The sequence below is a fragment of the Sciurus vulgaris genome (genome assembly GCF_902686455.1).
Source record: "Sciurus vulgaris genome assembly, chromosome: 8".
In the NCBI taxonomy this organism is placed as follows: domain Eukaryota; kingdom Metazoa; phylum Chordata; class Mammalia; order Rodentia; family Sciuridae; genus Sciurus; species Sciurus vulgaris.
This window is the reverse complement of record NC_136468.1, coordinates 139909445-139927686: the sequence shown is the minus strand read 5'-3', so window position 1 is coordinate 139927686 and position 18242 is coordinate 139909445. Positions and strand designations below refer to the sequence as shown.

Here is an 18242-nt window from a genome sequence, read left to right as displayed (position 1 = left end):
TGTGCTCTACGCCCCTATGGAAAAGCCTGGAATTCACAGACTGGAAAGAAGGCCCTTCGGAATGCCCCACGAGTCTTCCTGTCACTTCCGTGTGCTGATTTCCTTACACTAAGTAGGTCGGCCCTCACTTCAGTGCACAGTACAAACTGAAGGTCTTTTAGAGGTTGAGGTACATAATTATAGGACTACCTATATTTTCTTCATAAAACAGAGACAAAGGGAAAAAGCAGGCGGGGTTTGCGAGAACATGCAAATTCATACTGGAAATGACAGTTTCCACTGGAGATCTTTCTGCACTTGTTACTGATATTAGTAAGTGGAAATTAAAAGTCACTTGGAGGTTTCGTAACGCTGAATCCCAACCAGTACAGAGCTTTCTAAACCAGGAGACCTGCAGACACTCGATCTAGTTCAGACAGCCTGACTGACAACCAAGCACTGAGCCAACAGTGCCTTTTGGTCCAGGCTGCTCCAAATCCCAGACTCCAGGGGGACCTGTCTAATGCCAGGCAGCTTTCCTGTCAGTCACCAGACAAGGAAACCAGAGCAGGGAAATCAGTCCTTACTGGAGAGACCGCAGCCTCTCGCCAGTGTAGGGGTCCCACATGATCACGTTGGTATCATACGAAGCTGTGACAAGCAAGGCAGAGTCTGGGGAGAAGTCACAAGAGACAACACTGCTTTGGTGGCCTTCTAGCTTCCGGATTAGTGTGTAGGACCGCATGCTCCATAGAAAGACCTGCGGAGATGAACAGGGACCTGGTGAGGGGCAACAGCACGAATGAGCTGAAAAGCACCCCATTCCCTCCTCAGGCTCGCGGCCAGGCAAAGCCGTGCGCTCTCCTCGCGGCTCTTCCGCAGCCTGTCGCACAGGTGGAAATAAAGCCCGAATCTGAGTTCATGAGGCTCGTTTGGTTTTCTTTATCTCCAGCCCTTTTTAACTTGCTTTCTTGAGATGGGCTCTCACTATGTTGCTGCGGCCGGCTTTGCACTCGTAATTCTCCTGCCTCAGCCTCCCGGTAGCTGGGATTGCGGGCCTGTGCCCCCCGCTCGGAAGTGAGCCTAAGCAAGCAGACCTGGAGGCTGCCAGCCCTGCTGGAGATAGGATAGCAGGTGCGAGAAAACCTGAGTAAACACTATCTCGTTCTACTTAAGAGCCAAAAACGGGTGAGGTGGATTCCGGATCACCCCGCCAGGGAGTGGCACCCTGATGAGACGTTACCCCACCCCTTTCTTGGAGGACCGTGGAAATCACCAAGCCTCAGAACTGCCTTATCACTTCTACCCCAAGAGTCAGTCAAAGTAGCATTTTGCTTTCTCTCCTTTAAGGAGACTCATTTCACAAAAGTTCCACACCTCAAGGGCTCGGTCATCTGGACAGCACCAAAAAGCAGACACTTCATCTAATTTTCTATCAGTGCAGCAAAGGCTCAAGGCAGATGCAAAACCTAAACAGAAGCAAATCGCCAGAGTCTTGTCCTTGAGTTTCTAATACTTTTTCTTTTTTTAGTAACAGGATCAAAGGACAAAGTTCAACAATATGTGACTAACTATGATTTGAATTCAAACCCCTAAATTCAAACTAGATGTTTCAAAGGCAGTTTGGATCCAGATGTGGGCTGCAACTTTTAAAATCTTAGAATCCAAAGGGAAAAGAAATTCAACAAGCACCCTTTCTCCACTTTGTAGAGGAAACAACCCCCCAATACTAGAGCGACCTACTTCAGAACCCTCCCCCTTCTTGGTCCACCTCAGTGCCGAACCGGAGCCGGAGCCGTACAGGAGGTGGCAGCCCAGCAGCAGGCTTTCCCGCTGAGGTGTGGCGGTGGTGACAGCCGCTGCTTCAGACCTCCGCTTCTCAGCGAACTGAACAGCAGAGGAAATGGCACCCCGTGTGTGAGGCTTACCGACTTCTCTCCAGCTGCGGAGCACAGCATACTGCAGTCTGGGGAGATGGCAGCAGTAAACCCACTGCAGGTGGCCCGATAACACCTGAATCTGTTTACCTGGCAAAGGAGAGAAACAAACAGTAAGCCCACCCTCCAAACAACCAAGGAGGAAGGCCGAAGGACCAGCACCCAACATATCCATCCAGTTCACTCACGACCGGGCCCAAAGGCTTCGCTGAGGAGGAACTCTGTCCAATTTGTCATTTAATCATGTAAACAGAGAAAAAAAAAAATAAAATAAACAGTTGTAATCTATTAACAGGATATTCTAATGGCCAAGGGAAATCGTTCATGGCTCCACATAAATCTACAGGAAAAAGGGTGGAAACAGACCTAACACCCTTTCATTGCAGAAAACACGCTTTTCAGGTACCCAACCTCCTCAAGGACTCTGAAGCATCCTTCCCGACTGAGAGTGCTTATCTTCAACTCTCCTGTTTAATCTCGGCAATGGCTTCCCCATGCCCCACGGCTGCCCTGCTGGAGAATGGGTGGCGGTGTGGAGTGATTACAGGCATAAGCTCTGGAGTCAGACAACTCGGGTTTCAATGCTGGCTCGGCTGCTTACTCAGTACAGAAGTCCAGTGACTCACGCAATCTCTCCAGGTCTTGGCTTTTTGAAAAAAATCTAATGCCCAGACATAGGGGAGCGGGTGAATTAATGGGGATATGTCTAATTTGTTAATGTGGACGGACTCAGAGACACAGACTTTTCTATGGGGTAATGTTTAATGAAAAAAGCAAGATGCAGAAAAAATGTGAAGCATAGGATCCATTTTTGTGAAACAGTGACCCCCGATTCCCATGGATGTAAGCCATCTGTATAGGATTATGTAAGTATAGAAAAATTATAGACAGATACACAGTAGGTTCTCAACGTGGGCTACCAGGTGGCAGAGAAGAGGAGGGACACAAAAGAGGGAGGTGGAGAGGATGGGAAGAAAAGAACCAAGCAAGGGAAAAAAAAAAAAACAATTTTTATAAACATGTATGTGGTCATACACAGGAATCCATGAAATTTTTATGCACATGGAGATATGTAAAAGAGATATGTAAAATATTTTTAAAGTTGGTTATGGCTTCTTCAGCTGCCACATCCAGGTGTTGTGAGGATTGAAGGCATTAAGGGAAATCAGGCCAGCAGGGCAGAGCCTGGTACCTGGGGCACAACTTTAATCCCTGTCTTTCCTTACAAAGCCCTAACAGTGGCCCAGGCTGTTCTCAGTCAGTCTCATCCAGCCCTTCCTTCCTAGCCAGTGAGTGACTTCCAAAGCCCCTCTTGAGTCCCTCCTGAGGTGGCAAGCTGCTGGGGGTAAGGAAACCTGCACTATGGTGTATGTTTTCAGAAGGGGCAATACCACTCCAAGGGGGTTCTTGGGGGCCAGGAACCTGGTTTTTTACATACCAAGCACAGACATGCTTTTAATATATAGATGTACAGTCAGTCCTCTGTACCCAAATTTATGGATTTAACTCTCATGGATGGAAAAAAATTTTTCAATTGTGTCTATACTGATTATGTACAGATTATTTTCCTGTCATTAGAGTAAAACCACTATTTCCCTTAGTTTACATTTTATTAGGTATTCTAAGTCATCCTAGAGATGGTTTAAAGCACAGTGGGTTGGTCATATACAAATACTATGCCATTTCACATAAGAGACTTGAGCATTCACAGCTTCTGGCATCCACAGGGTCCTGAAGCTCGTTTCTCTGACACCGGAGGTATGACTGCACAGTACTTCTTTGATTCAGTACATCTCTGGGGCAGGAAGGGTGATTAGGAAGAGTATGACTAACAAGGCTCTTTGGAAGGCAGTAACAGAGAAAACGTGTGAAAAACACCATTCTAGATAAAAACAGCACTAGTGAGGTTGATAAAGGAGCCTTCGAGTGAATTTAAGCACCTCCCTACCGTGCTTATTCAGGTCCCAGATGCGAAGAGTCTTGTCCCGTGATGCAGAGACCAAAATCAAACTGCCACTAGGTGTGAAGCTCAGATCTCTCACAACATCTTGGTGCCCAGAAAGATTCAAAAGCAGGAGCCCTGGGAGGGGAGCAGAGGCATTCGGTCAGCGGGTGAGATGGCACCCAGAATGCTCATCACGCTACACCCCTCAGCCAACTGGAACCTGACGGGAACATGCATGAACATGCCTGTCGGGACCTAGTGCCACCGGAAACGACCTACCTGTCTGCACCTCCCAAATCTTGATCTGTCCATCATTGAGCCCTGTGGCAAGGATCAGGCAAGAGATGTCTGGCACTTGGGGATGGTGGCGTGCCCAGAGCTTCCTGCTGGGTGGAGAAGGCCACGGGCTGAAGGCCAAACCCCAAACAATCTGACCACAGTCCAGTGTCTTCTCCTTTGGACTCCCTCGTCCTTTTGTATCATTTTTGCTGCTTCGACTTTTGGCTTCAAACCCTTTAGGGATGCTGGGAAAGCAAAGATTGGAGTCTAAAATTGTTACCACATCAACCAACCTGTCATCCTGGGACAATAACTCTCTGAAGTCCTGAAAAGCAATTTGGCTCTCAGTGGATGCTGGTGTGGCTTTGTTTCATTTGGAAATCACGGAAGAGAAGCTGCACTGGCCTTGCTCGAGCCGCTGGCAACAGCCCTGCGGTGGGTGACCTGCCTTATGGGATAACAGATCACAGAGGCTCCTGGGAGCCACACTCTTGCTCAGAAAGTTCTCCTGGGTTTTGGTGCGTGGAAAGAAACACGTACTCGGTTTTTCCCAGGGGAAAGCATATTTATACTATAGTCTGGAACCAGGACAGACAGAATTAGAGCCCGAACACCAGCTGCGGCTCTCCTGCCTCAGAAGTCCCCTTCTGTCACTCAGAAGTCCTCAAGGACCTGGGAAATAAACCTCTCTCTGGCTAACAATTTGCTTAGTAGATGTTGATTTCCACCTTCACTAAGTTCCAGTCAATAGTAGGGTTCTTCCATGTACTTCCCTGGCAGAACATGCAGGGCAAGAAGCAATCCAGAGTAGTCAACAGACAGACCGAACCCCAGAACTGTTCGAGGGACACTGCCTGGAAGATCACTTGGCCCAGCACCTCCTCTTACATTCCTCTCCTTTTATATCCTCACTCTGTTCCGGGTAAGTGAGACTCAGTCCCTGAGTCACTGGGCCCTGCCCACCTGTGTCTGGCAGATAAAGTCTCAAAGGTAAGCAGACAGCTCTGGGGTTTGGCCTGAAAACACACCTTTAGTAAATCCTGCTTTTCTGGGTGGCCTGACCACACTCTTGGACAGCCAACTGGGGGAAATGGAGAGGAGAACGCCAGACCCCAGAGCGATCCGACAAGAAACCCTACACTCACAGTACGTGCGCCCCAGGCCTCTGCATTCCATGCTTTCCCAGAAGTTCTGAGCAAGTCACAAGTCTATGTGGTGAAATAAAAAATCTCATCAAGCTCACCTGGAAAGTCAGAAGGGAGGAAATGAGGCAAGAGCAGGCCAGATCAGAGGCCGGCAGCCTGTTTCTGTTTTGATTCTTTCAACAATCCCTTTAGTTCTCATTTCAAAAACCATGATCTAGTTAACAAATAAAAATTGACATATTTACAATGTACAACATGTGTTGACACATGTATGCGATGTGTAACGGTCAAATCAAGCTCATTAACGTAGCCTTCGCTTCACACACTTATTTTTTTCTTCTGAGAACATTTAAGATCTACTCTTCTAACAATCTTCAAATAAGAATTATTAAACACAACAGATCAGATCTCCAGAACGCACCCCAGTCAACCAAAACCTCGCAGCCTGGGACCACGATCCCACGCTCCTCCCAGCCTCTGGAGCCAGCCCTGCGCTCTCCTTCTGGAATACAACGCTATTTAGATTCCACATACAAAAGCGCTTGGCATTTGGCCTTCTGCGCCTAGCTGACTTCATCTGGCATAATGTCACCTACATTGATCCATGTTGGGGAAGGTGCCTGGATTTAGTTTTTGTAAGTTCTGGAACCTGCCATTGTCTTTTGAGCACATACTGCTACCCTGGCAGAACTGAACAGTCCTGGCAGAGGCTGTGGCCCACGAAGCCCAAACTATTTACTATCTGGGCCTCTATGGAAAATTTTGGCTGGCCTCTGGTCTAAATGGCCAAAGGAGGCTGAAAATGTGTGTTTTTCTGGCTAAATTATCTGGATGCAATCAAAGCCCTTTCAGTTGGTCTCGTCCACTCCATCTGTGGGCCCTCCCTGCCTGTCTAGGCTTGTTCAGGCCTGTCCACACCTACTTGGCCATGGTGCAGGTGAGTGAGTCGCCACCTTGGGAAGGACTTTAAAAGCAGGCCAAGGGAAGAACATCACAGAATAGCTTGGAACCTCCAAAGGTATGTTTTATCTTTTATAAAATTCTGATTTCTGTATTTGAATTAAGAGATACACCTGTAGCTACTTTATTCAAAATGAATTAAAATAAATTTCCACATTATTTCATTTTAATATCATAAGTTGAGAGATTCTAGAAAGAGGTAGTCATGCACCACTTAACAAAAGGGCTATGTGCTGAGAACTGTAGTTAGGTGATTGTGCTTGTGCCAGTGTCACAGAGTGTGCTCACACAAAGACAGTGACGGTGTCACTAGGCAGTACAACCCTGGGGACCACTGCCACATGTGCTTTCACTGCCGAAACACAGTCAGGCAGTACAAGACTGTGCTGAAATTCCTGCTGGAAGGCAGAGTTATTAACTCTCCCAGGCTCACAAAACCAAGGGCAGAACTGGAATCAGAACTCAAGTCTTGGGTGTCCTGGGCTAGTCCTCAACAAATAGCCTGGAGTGGCTCAGGCACGGGGAGCGTGGGAGATGGGAGGTGGGAGGCAGGGGTGGCAGCGAGAGCAGGGGCTGTGGAGGAAGGGAGAGCCATCAGCAGAACTTGGCTTCACCTGAAATGAGAGGCTCGAAGCTTCCTTCTGCAAGCAGCGCAGACATTGGTCGACTCCGATTATCTGGCTCAAGACCTAAAGCAATTCCTGATTTTTAATGCATTACAATCAAGCATATAAATGCCCCAGGTCCCCCCTCTTGGACTGAATCCAAGGGTGCCCTACCACTGAGCTACACTGAGCTACATCCAGCCCCTTTATTTTTTTAAGACAGGATCTTGCTGAGTTGCCCAGGCTGGCCGTGAACTTTTGATCTTTCTGCCCCAGCCTCCTGAGCAGCTGTGATTACAGGGGTAAGCCAGCATGCCCTGCCCAGATTACTGCTTTTATTTTTCATATCAGGGATTGAACCCAGGGTGCTTAGCCACTGAGCTATATTCCCAGCCCTGTTCTTTATTTTGGAGTTGCTGAAGCTGGCTTTGAACTTGCGAGGCCTCCTTCCTTGGCTTCCCGCGTCACTGGTACAACAGGCAGCGCCACTGTATGTGGTTCCCACTTTTAAAGGGAATTTAAAACAATTACTTCCAATTATAAAAATAGAGAAGCATGGGAAGATCTGGAAATGGAACAAATGATAATTACCCATAATTCTAACGCACTCTATCCCTAATAAACATTTCACTAGACTTAATTCATGTGTACACTCATGTTTTAAAAAATAAATTTGGGATATTATTGCATATACAGTTTGATATCCTGCTTTCTTCAACAAGCCTTATGCATGAATTTCCCTAGGTTATTAGTCTTCAAAATGTTTGATTTTTCCCCCCAAAACCAGTTAAGTTTCTCATTTAATACATTAATATTTTCTCACTACATTAACAATAGATACACAAAAGGGTTATATTCAAATGCCTTTTTCCATTTCCCCTTAGTTAATACTGAAAGGATACATTTACCCTAATGTATATATTTGAATATATCTAATTTTGGGTAAACAACGGATTTTCCATTTTATTCTTTTTTCAAAAAACAATCTTTCAGACAATAAACTGATATTAGACTTAAGTCTACATACAAAGGAGAGTCCCCTGCATTTAGAGTGGGAGATCAATAAACAATGGAATGTCCTCGGCATTACCAGTAAACAGACCACAGAAGAACTGAAGATCACGATTACAGATACGATAATCTTTAATGGCTATAAAAACATATGGAGGGCTGGGCTGTGGCTCAGTGGTAGAGTGCTTGCTTGCCTAGCATGGGTGAGGGACTGGGTTCGATCCTCAGCACCACGAAAATAAAGGCATTGTGTTCACCTACAACTAAAAAAATAAAAATAAAAAACCCCTGGAAACACCATAATTCTTTAACCATCCTCTAGTACTAAATCTTAAGCTAGCTCTGATATTTTTACTACTATATAATTAATTTCATGATGAAAACCAGCACATGTAAATAGGTGACCCCGCTTTCTGAGATTCCTAACAGCCAGAAGAATGTGTGTGCACACGTGCGTGCACCAGGACCTGACCCCCATCACTGAGCCACATCCCAGGGCTGCCAGGAGACCGTTTTTAAGGTCTTGCCAAATCGCCTTCCTTCCAGAAACTGCACAAATTTATCCCTCTGAAAGTATAGGGGTAAAACCAGTCATTTTCTCCTATTTTCTCAACACAGACTTCTGTGACCAAACATGGGGGCTTTTCCCCACATGTAAGCAAGCAGGTACCTGCTGGGTGGCACTTCTGACACTAACTACAAGGAGAGAGCCTTGGATCCCACAGGTTGAGGACTCGGTCCCCAAGGACTCCCCTTGCTGTTACAGATGCCTACTGCAAGTCCTCGGTGTTTTCCCTGGGTTTCTGACCCACTGGCTATAAATGAAGGTTCCTTCGTACAACCCCCTTCTCAGATTCAATTAATCTGGTAAAGCAGCTGACAGACCTCAGGAAAACATCTTACTTATATTTTTATCAGTTTAGTATACAGAATGTCAGTAACAGTGGAAGAGATGCACAAGGCAATGCATGTAGGAAGGGGCACTGAGACGCCACGTTCTCCCCAGGGCCACCAACCTGCAAGGAACCTTCAAGTGCTCCTTTATCTAGCTCTGAACCTAGTCCTTTTTAGGGGTTGATAGAAGCTTCGTTGCATAAGCGTGACTGATTACACCATCAGTCACTGGCAATCAACTTAACCTTCAGCCCCCTCCCTTTCCTGGGATTGGGTTGCAATTGCAAATCCCTTAGTCCTGCTGTGCTCTTTCTGGTGACCAGTCCCCATCCCAAAGTTACCTAGGGATAGCCAGACAACAATCAACAGTACACAAAAAGACACTTATCACTGTGGAGACCCCAAGGATCTGCAGAGTTGTGTGCCAGGAAATGAAGACAGGTAAGGTTAACAAAGTATTAATAATCGCAGTATCACACTCTTCAACCCCAGCAGTGTGCAGACTCTTTTGGCAAACTCTTGACAGCATGATACACTATCAGAGAATCAAGTTCCAGACGGAACTATCAAAAAGCTTAAATCTAACCTGCAATTATAAGAAATGACTAAAGCACACACCTGTAATCCCAGCAGCTGGGGAGGCTGAGACAGGAGGATAGGGAATTCAAAGACAGCCTCCACAACTCATAAGACAGTGTGACTAAATAAATACACAAAAGGGCTGGAGATGAGGCTCAGTGGTTAAGCACCCCTAGGTTCAACCTCTAGTACCAAAAAAAAAAGCCGAAAGCAAAAGGAGACCTGGAGAACTGGCCGAATTGATGTATTTCCAAATTCTTGGCCTCTAGCTTAGTGTCATGCAAAGAAAAAAAGCTGGCAGAATAAATAAATGCAGACATTGAGTTGCCCTATGCAAACAAAAAGATCCGAATGCTGGGCCATACATAACATTCCCTGGGATCTGTTTTTTTCAAATAAAGAAAAACTTTAGCATCAGAAACTTAACTAAGTTAACAAAGAAAAGAAAAAGATCCAATTTTAAAATAGACTAAATATCTAAAACAGATATTTCTCCAATGAAGGTATACAAAGAGCCAAAAAGCACGTGAGAAGGTGCTCCACACCAGTACCCCATGGAAATGCAAATCAAAACCAGCGACATCCATTTCACACCCAGCAGGATGCTATGCTGGAATGCTGGTGAGGATGCAGAGGATTTGGAATCTGAACACACAGTTGGCAGGCATGTAAAACGGTGCCACCACTTTGGAAAACAGTGTGACACTTCCTCGGTTAAACTGAAAACACATGCCCACACAGAAACTGATACATAAATGTTCGCACACACTATTCACACTAGCCAAAAAGAAAATCTAAACGTCCATCGATGAAAAATGTATAAACAAAATGGTACCTCTGTACCATACAGTAATTATTGGGCAATAAATGGACACGAAGTACTAACACAAGCTGCATTATGAACGATGAAACGTCATGCTGCGAGAAGCTGGTCAAGAAAGCTGCGTAGTCTAAGGTTCTACAACAAGAAACACTCACAAGGGGCAAATTCAGAAAGACAAGTGATTACCAGGGGCTGGGGAGCAGGGGGGGCTGGAGGTGGATACAGGGGGATACAGGGTCTTCCTAAGGCAAGAAAATGTTCTAAAATTGAACACGGTTATAGATACTCAACTCTGAGTACACTAAAAGCCGCCAACCACACTATACATTTTAAATGGGAGAATTGAGCTGGGGAGATAGCTCAGTCGATAGAGTGCTTGCCTTGTAAGCACGAGGCCCTGGGTTCGATCCCCAGTACCGCAAAAAAAAAAAAAAAGATCAACTTAAAAAAAAAAATGGGAGAATTGCATGGGGAATAAATTACATCTCAATAAGTTGTAAAGCAAAAGTCAGCGTGGGGTTGACAAGCCCAACAGAGCTGAATTTCCCACCCACAGGATGTGGGCTTCTGCAAACTCCAGTGATCAACTCCTGAACTGTTCAGTCCTTTTCCCTAGGCTGATTTTGGACAGGGAGGCCCCAAAAGAAAGGGTAGTCACTTGGGAAAGTTCCCTCGTTCCTTTGCATACAGAGTACTTACAACTGCTCCTCCAGCGGCCAGGGGATCAGCTTGACGATGCAGTGTCCTTGAGACCAGGCAAACCAGGAGCCATCTGGGGAGAAGGCCACGCTCCAGGTCTCACAGCTGGACTTCCAATCGAACTGGTGGGGGCGCCCAGGCTTGAGTTCGGCCAGCAGCAGCGGTTCCTCTGGGGCGGGAGAGAGCATGCTTCAACAACGCTCACCTGCTGGAGGGCTTCGAGCAAGCTGCATCCTCCCCAAGAACACGGGGAACACTGGGTTCCCAGAGGGAGTTGTCATTTAAATGACCTGGGGTAATAAGTGACCACAGGCCACATTCCACCAGGGTTACTCAGTCCCATCCCTCCCAGTTGCCAGCTAACCGTGACTCAAAGCTCACCCTCCAGGAGGGTGGCCACACTGAATGGAGGCCTCATTCTCCTATGAATGCCTGAGCAGGAAGAAGGTGGGGCGGCATCCCGGCCAGGACTATGTTGGATGATGCAAAAATAGTTAAGATACCTCACGCACTAGAGGGCTCCAAACAGCAAGGCCCCCCAGTGTGTTTACGGTCGCCTCAGACAACCTGCCACTGGGAAATGGGTACAGGGAATCACAATTGGGTGGCTCTCCCATCATCAAGGCTAAGAGCCTTCGGCCCTGCCCTTCCTCTTCCCGCCCAGACCTACTGATTAGGCCTCCCCCATCGCCTCTGTCCCAGATCTTTCACGTCTCCTAATTTTCAGACCCCTAGAGCCAAAACACCCACCACACCACACCACTCCCCGCCACACCCCGAATCCATCAGACATCCTACCTACATGATGGAAGCGGCTGAGCCAGTCCTTCTGCCAGCCCACCCAGGCCTCCCCTCCTCTCCCTGCACCTCCCCGCCGTGCAGGCCACAAAAGCCTCCTGAACATTCCAAGTTCACTCCTGGCCCCTTCTCTGCTTACAAGAATCCCACCTAGATTCACCACTGAGACCGTCCCAAACGGAGAGGCGCCCACCCTCCTCTGCAACCAGCGTCCAAGCACTCTTCCAATGCCACCAAGGTGACTTCCTCCTCCTTCCTCCTAGGGCCTCTCGTGAGGGAGGCCCTGCATGGGTGCCTCCTCATGGACCGAATCGCAATTCCTAGTTCAAGCCTCTAATTCTGAAAGAGGGCTCTCCATGGCCGACGGGGTCTGTAGGCTGAAGGCCTGCAGAACAGATTCCAGCCACACCCAGGGAAGAGGTCCCGACCTGGAGGAGGTCACTTCCACACACGCGTGTTCCACTTCAGGAGCAGACTTTGAACCTTATGGATGTTACCAGATATGACATAACTTAACAACCCATGTTTTAAGGCTCATCTTGACACATCTTCCTGTATTTTCTACCTCTATCAAATCAGGATATATTTTATAATCAATGACTTTTCTTAAACAGGCAGTACTTTTGTTTTAACTTCGTGGCTCTGGGAATTGAACCAGGGCCTCACAAATGCTATGCGAACACTCCACTGAGCTGTCTCCGCCTCCACTTTTTAAAAAAATTTTATTTTTGAGTATCACTAAGTTTCCCAGGCTGGCCTAGAGCTTGTGATCCTCCTGCCTCAGCCTGCCCAGTAGCTGGAACTACAGGCCTGCTCACTCATGCCTGGTGCAATAAGCAATATCCTTTCTCAGTGGCACTTAATGGTGATATAATCCAAGGTGTCTTGAAAGCAAGGCAACAGATGGTAAAGAAAAATAAATATGCACACACATTTTTTCCAGTATATGTACCACAGGAAATATGCTTGTTTTATAAAATCACTTGTGGCTAAAAATTTTTTTAAAAAACAATTATTTTTATGCAGTGCTAAGGACAGAACCCAGCACCTCACACATGCTAGGCAAACACTCTGCCATTGAGCTATAGTCCCAGCCCTAAAAATTCTTTCTTTCTTTTTTTTTTTTTGGTACCAGGGATTGAATTTAGGAGCACTTAACCATTGTATCACATCCCAGCCCTTTTTCATATTTTATTTGGAGACAGGGTCTTACTGAGTTGCCTAGGGCCTCACTAAGTTGCTGAGGCTGGCTTTGAACTCTCAATCCTCCTGCCTCAGCCTCCAGAGCTACCAGGATTACAGGTGTGTACCATCAAGCGTGGCTTACATGTGATTTAATAGATCTTGGGCCTCTGTAAAGAGCACATCCACTCCTGGAAGTCCTATATGGAAATCTAGGCTTTCACATATCTGGTCTAAACAGGTGTTTGTGTAGACTGAAGTCATTCTTCCTAGAAACGTGGACGTGCCATCCTTTCAGCAACACAATCCCATCTGTACACATGCACTTTTGTGTTCACAGGGTAAGAAGTCCCCCGGATTCTAAATCCAATACAGGTCTCTTGATGGTATTTGGGAATTTGCCACCGTTTTCTCCAATGTTACCAATTTTAGATATTTTCCTAAGGTGACATAAACCCTCATCTACTAATGTTTCTTCACATACCCCAGGGGTTCTCAACTGGGTATGATTTTGTCCCATGAGGGCCTGTCAGTGTCTGGAGACATTTTTAGTTGCCCCCACTAAGGGTGTCACCTCTACTGTATATGTGATGCTGCTCAACATCCTACAGTGCATGGGACAGATGCCCCCACAAAACATTATCTGGCCCAAAATGTCAATACTGCTGAGGCCGAGAAATACGGATGCAGTCATATTAAATGACACTGGCTGACCCGGAAGAACAGTGCAGCTGAGCTGGAAGAAAACTCCTTCACTCCGTTCTGATGACGTTCATACTCCCCACGTGCACAGTATCCCCCGTGACCATGCTCTGCACAGCGTCAAATCGGTTACCCTGATTTCCTTTAGCTCCCTAATCAAATCCATTAGCAAGTTCAATCAAGTCTGTTTCCAGAAGATCTGCCACATCTACTTCGGTCCATCTCTGTGGCTACTGCTCTGACCTCACCTGCCCACCAGGCAGCCTTCCACCTGCACTTGGTTCCACTCCAGCCCCCAACATCCATCCTCACTTCCCACTTCTTACAAGAAAATTCTAACTCCTACCTGCCCTCAAGTCCTGCGCTACCTGGTTTTCTACCTCTCCACTGTGCTCAGTTAGTTCCTACCTCAGGGCCTTCGTACAGCTGTTTGCTTTGAGAATGCCCGTGTCTGATCCTTACCCCAATGACAACTCCTTCCTGAGGTCTCGGGCCCTAGTCAATCTCCTTCACAGATCACCTTATTTTCTTTGCAGCACTCATCACCACCTGATTGACATGTCACCCCCACTACTGTCATGTTCACTACACTGCAGGAAACTTGTTTATCCCCACTGCTAGCAGAGTTCCTGGCAAACAGCAGGCAGCCTATAAATATTTAATGAATAAATATACATGGTATAGCTCTTTAAATACTCTTTAAATATAAACAAAATGAAGTTCCTTAAACTACTATGATGCTTAAGATGAACATTTCACATGAAATCCTTCTTTAACATCAGACTACTGAAAATGTACTCTATTTCTGTGATTTAGGGATTTAATCTCTTGCTATTTTGGTTTAGGAATTCAGGCGCTAAAAGAAGAACCCAGTGACTCCTGTTAAAGAGTCTGAGCCCAAACTAAACTTGGCTACTGGAAAAGAAAACCATAATTAGTGCAGAACTTGAAAACAAAACAACACAGAGCTGAGAGGACCAGCTTCATCTGGGATTGTACCTGCAGTGGCCCTTCTTAGTTTGAAACAGGGTTTTGTTTTAACTGGAAAATACTGTGTTTATAGTATACCACCCGGTGTTTTCACCTACATATGCATTACAGTCGCATACTTGTTTTGTGGGAAGGACTTACAAATCTCCCAGCAATTTTCAAGCACACAACATAGAGTTCTTCATTAACTACAGTCACTATAATGCACCATAGGATCACCCTGAACTTATCCCTCCTAAGTTTTGTAACCTTTAACCAACATTTCCCCAACCCCCGCAACACACCTTTAAGGGTTTTCCAATTAAACAATGGATGTGTTTGGACAACCAGGTCAAATGGAAAGACGTTTATTACAGCATCTCTTCTATGCAAGGGAGTTAGCCTTAACAGATGGCAGGAAGCTCAGAGATTTTCCTGCCTCAGGATTTTTGTTAGCTATCTCTTGGGCCTGGGAAGGTTTGCCTGGCCGTTCCATCATATCATGCGGGGCTCCCCATATCTTAAGCGATCCCATCACCTTTCTTCACCCATTTAACTTTTTTTTTTTTTCCTTTTTGTAGTTGTAGATGGACAAAATGCCTTTATTTTCACGTGGTGCTGAGGATTGACCCCAGTGCCTCTCACCTAAGGGCAGGGCTGAACCACTGAGCTGTAGCCCCAGGCCCCATTTAATCTTGTTAATTATCACTCAGATACTTTGACTGCTTTTATGTATTTATTGTCTATCTTTTCCCCAACCCACCTTAACTCGCCTATCTCTTCACTGCTACTGGGCTGCTCTGCTCAACACAGTAAGCACATATGGTTACTGATCACTTAAAATGTATGGCAAGTCTGGAGACAGGCTGTTAAGTATAAAATACATATTTTGAAGACACAGTACAAAGACACTGAAATAATCCAATGATTTTTATTTGATTACGTATGAATTAGATTGCAATATTATTTTAGATGTATTGAATTAGAAGATATAAACTTTAGATTAATTTCACATTTTCTTTAAAAATGTGGCCATTACTAGAACTTTTTAAATTACCTATATGTATGCAGCTCTTATTTTTTATGGTACTGGGAATTCAAATTTAGGTGAGTGCTCTACCACTGGGAAACATCACCTGCCCTTTATATTTTTTGAGAGATTCTCCTTAAGTTGTCCAGGCTGGCCTTGAACTTGTGATCCTCCTGCTGCGGCCTCCTGAGTGGCTGGGATTACATGGTGCATCACACCCTGCTTTGAATTTTATTTCTATTAGCGAAAGCCTAGAGAGTGCCTTGCACTTAGTAGACTCTCAGTAAACGTTTGTTGAATGAATAAATGAATTCAAACCACTGTGCTGAAGATTTCTACTATTGTCCATTGTAATTCCTTCACAATAGGCTTTATTCAGTTTGAAAACAACACAAAACTCTCTGGCATTTTTTTTTCTTTTTTTTTTTTTTTTTTTAAACAGTAGCTTGGCAGCTCTCAACGGCTCTACCCACACTGGCAAACATAGTTGTCAATCATTAAGAAAAACCCAGAACTGGAAATAGATTCCTGTTAAAAAGGCAGGTTAGTTTCAGATTGCTTTTCAGATTTAACTATAAGGAGTCAATGGAAATGACAGCGGAAGCTATAAAAAAAGATTTTCTAAGACCCGGAAAACAGTATGGGCCATTTGAAAGGAATTCAGTCACTGAAAAGAAAGCCCTTATCTAGATGGGAACGGGAAAGAGCCGCTTCTACACCTTTTTGACTGCCTGGCTCCGGCAAACAAAGCAATGTCACTTCCTAAATTAAAAACTAACACCACCCCAGGGAAAATCCGGATGGCAACCAACCCACCCACAATAACAAGCCACCAGCAACCAGATCGAAGCTTGAACTTCACTGCAAGACGTTCTGGAACAAAGTCTGAGCCTTAGGCCTAAACCCCTTCTGAGAAGTTCCCGTAAGGAAGCTGCTTTTAAAATCGCCCGTGAAGGGCTCTCGGAATAAACCTCAAGTCCATCCTAAATTTCTACAGACGCAGGGGGCGGGGGCAAGGCGGCCAGCAGAGCCAAGCCTGCGGGGTGCGCCTGGGGGTCCGGCCTTGGTACGACCACCACGCCTTCTCCAGAGGCGGGGTGTCCGCGGGCGCGGACGGAAGGAAGTACCGCAATATTCCGACTTCCACTTTCCCTGGCGGTCAGGGGTGCTGGCGGGACCTCACCGCCCGGGGAACTCAGGCTGCCCGACCCCAAGTGTCACCGGGGATGCACCCCCGCCCCACCCCACCGGCGCGCGTCCGGAGGGGGCGGCCGGGAAGGTCGTTCCAGCAGGGACCCCAGGCCCCACTCGTGGCAGGGGTCACCCGCCGAGGCGGGCACGACCATCACCCGTCTCGAGACAAAACCGAGACGCGGGTGGGGCGGGACGCGGCCGCCCGCCGGGAGGGCGCCGGCCTGACTCCCAGCGGGCTGCCAGCGCGTCCCGCGGCCCCCGGCGCCCGCCCCCGGGGTCCTCTTCTCGGGCTCGGCTCCCGGGCTCCGGGCCGCAGCAGCCCGTCCTCCCGGGTCCCGGCGGCGGCGGGCGGCGGCCGCTGACAGCGAAAGCGAAACAAAGCTGGGCGCCGGCGCGCACCCCGCCGCCGCCGGCCCCGCGCGCACCGCCCCGGCCCCGCGCCCCCGCGCGCCCGCCCGCCGCCGAGCCGCCGCGGGGTCCCCGCCCCTCCCGGGGGAACGGGCCTCGGCTCCAGCGGCGGGAGCGGGCGCGCCCGGCCCGACTCACCTCCGGCCTCCATGGAGGACGCGCGCACCTCGCGCGGCAGGCGGCGGGCGCCTCAGCCCCCCGGGCCGCCGGCCCTCATGCCGCCCCCGCACCGCCCACCCACGCGCCGGCCCCGGCCCCGGCCCCCTCCCCGGCCCCGCCGCTGCCGCGCCCGCCGCCACCCGGAGAGGCCATCAGCTGCTTCCCGTCACATGGCGGCGGGCGCGGGCGGGGACGCGCGGGGGCGGGGCGGGCAGGATAACAGCGGGGGGTGGGGAAGCGGCGGAAGGCTAGGGGGCGTGGCCGGGGGCGGGGCGGGAGACGCGGCGGAAGGAGACGGGGCGGGGCCGAGGGCAGAAGCGAGAGGCGGGCCCAGGGGGACGCGGCGGAGGGAGACGGGGCGGGGCCGAGGGCAGAAGCGAGGGGCGGGCCCAGGGGGACGCGGCGGAGGGAGACGGGGCGGGGCGGAGGGCAGAAACGAGGGGCGGGCCCAGGGGGACGCGGCGGAGAGAGACGGGGCGGGGCCGAGCTCAGGGGCGGGGCCGAGCTCAGGGGCGGGGCCGAGCTCGGGTAACACAGGCAGAGTGGCCCGCGTGAGGCTGGAGAGGGACGTGGGCGGGAGGATTCCTAGGGGCGGGTGTGTGGGAGTCGCGAGCCGGGCATCGGGCGGGTCTAACAGTGGGGTCGCAGGGAAAGGGGGCGCTGAGAGCTGGGAAAAGGCTCGGGGAAGCGACGCTCAGGCGCATCGGGAGGTGCGGGGCGGGAGGCAGGCGTGAGCAGGGCTCAGGGGACCGGAGGCGGGGCGCGGGCCTGGGGGAGGAGGGCGGGAGTCGACGCGGGGTGGTCGCGGAGTGGTGGGCCGAGCGGGGCTCTGAAAGCCCAGGTGACGGGAAAGGGACGCGGGGAGGGGGAGCAGGTGCGAGCAGTCTGGAAGTCGTGCCCTCCGGGCCTCCGCGACCCCCGCCTCCCCAGCCCCCCCAGGGTGT

The 18242-nt window shown here is 48.8% G+C and overlaps 1 protein-coding gene across 1 annotated transcript; it reads right to left on the bottom strand.

The window, feature by feature from the left end:
- Positions 1 to 500: 500 nt before the first annotated feature.
- LOC306668314 (WD repeat and SOCS box-containing protein 2-like) lies at positions 501 to 17436 on the bottom strand. Its single transcript, XM_079151558.1, is given in 7 exon segments — positions 501 to 739; positions 1908 to 1956; positions 1958 to 2006; positions 3865 to 3996; positions 4141 to 4385; positions 10857 to 11025; positions 17278 to 17436. Coding segments are annotated over 7 exon segments (834 nt in total). The 5' UTR covers positions 17291 to 17436; the 3' UTR covers positions 501 to 562.
- Positions 17437 to 18242: the final 806 nt, after the last annotated feature.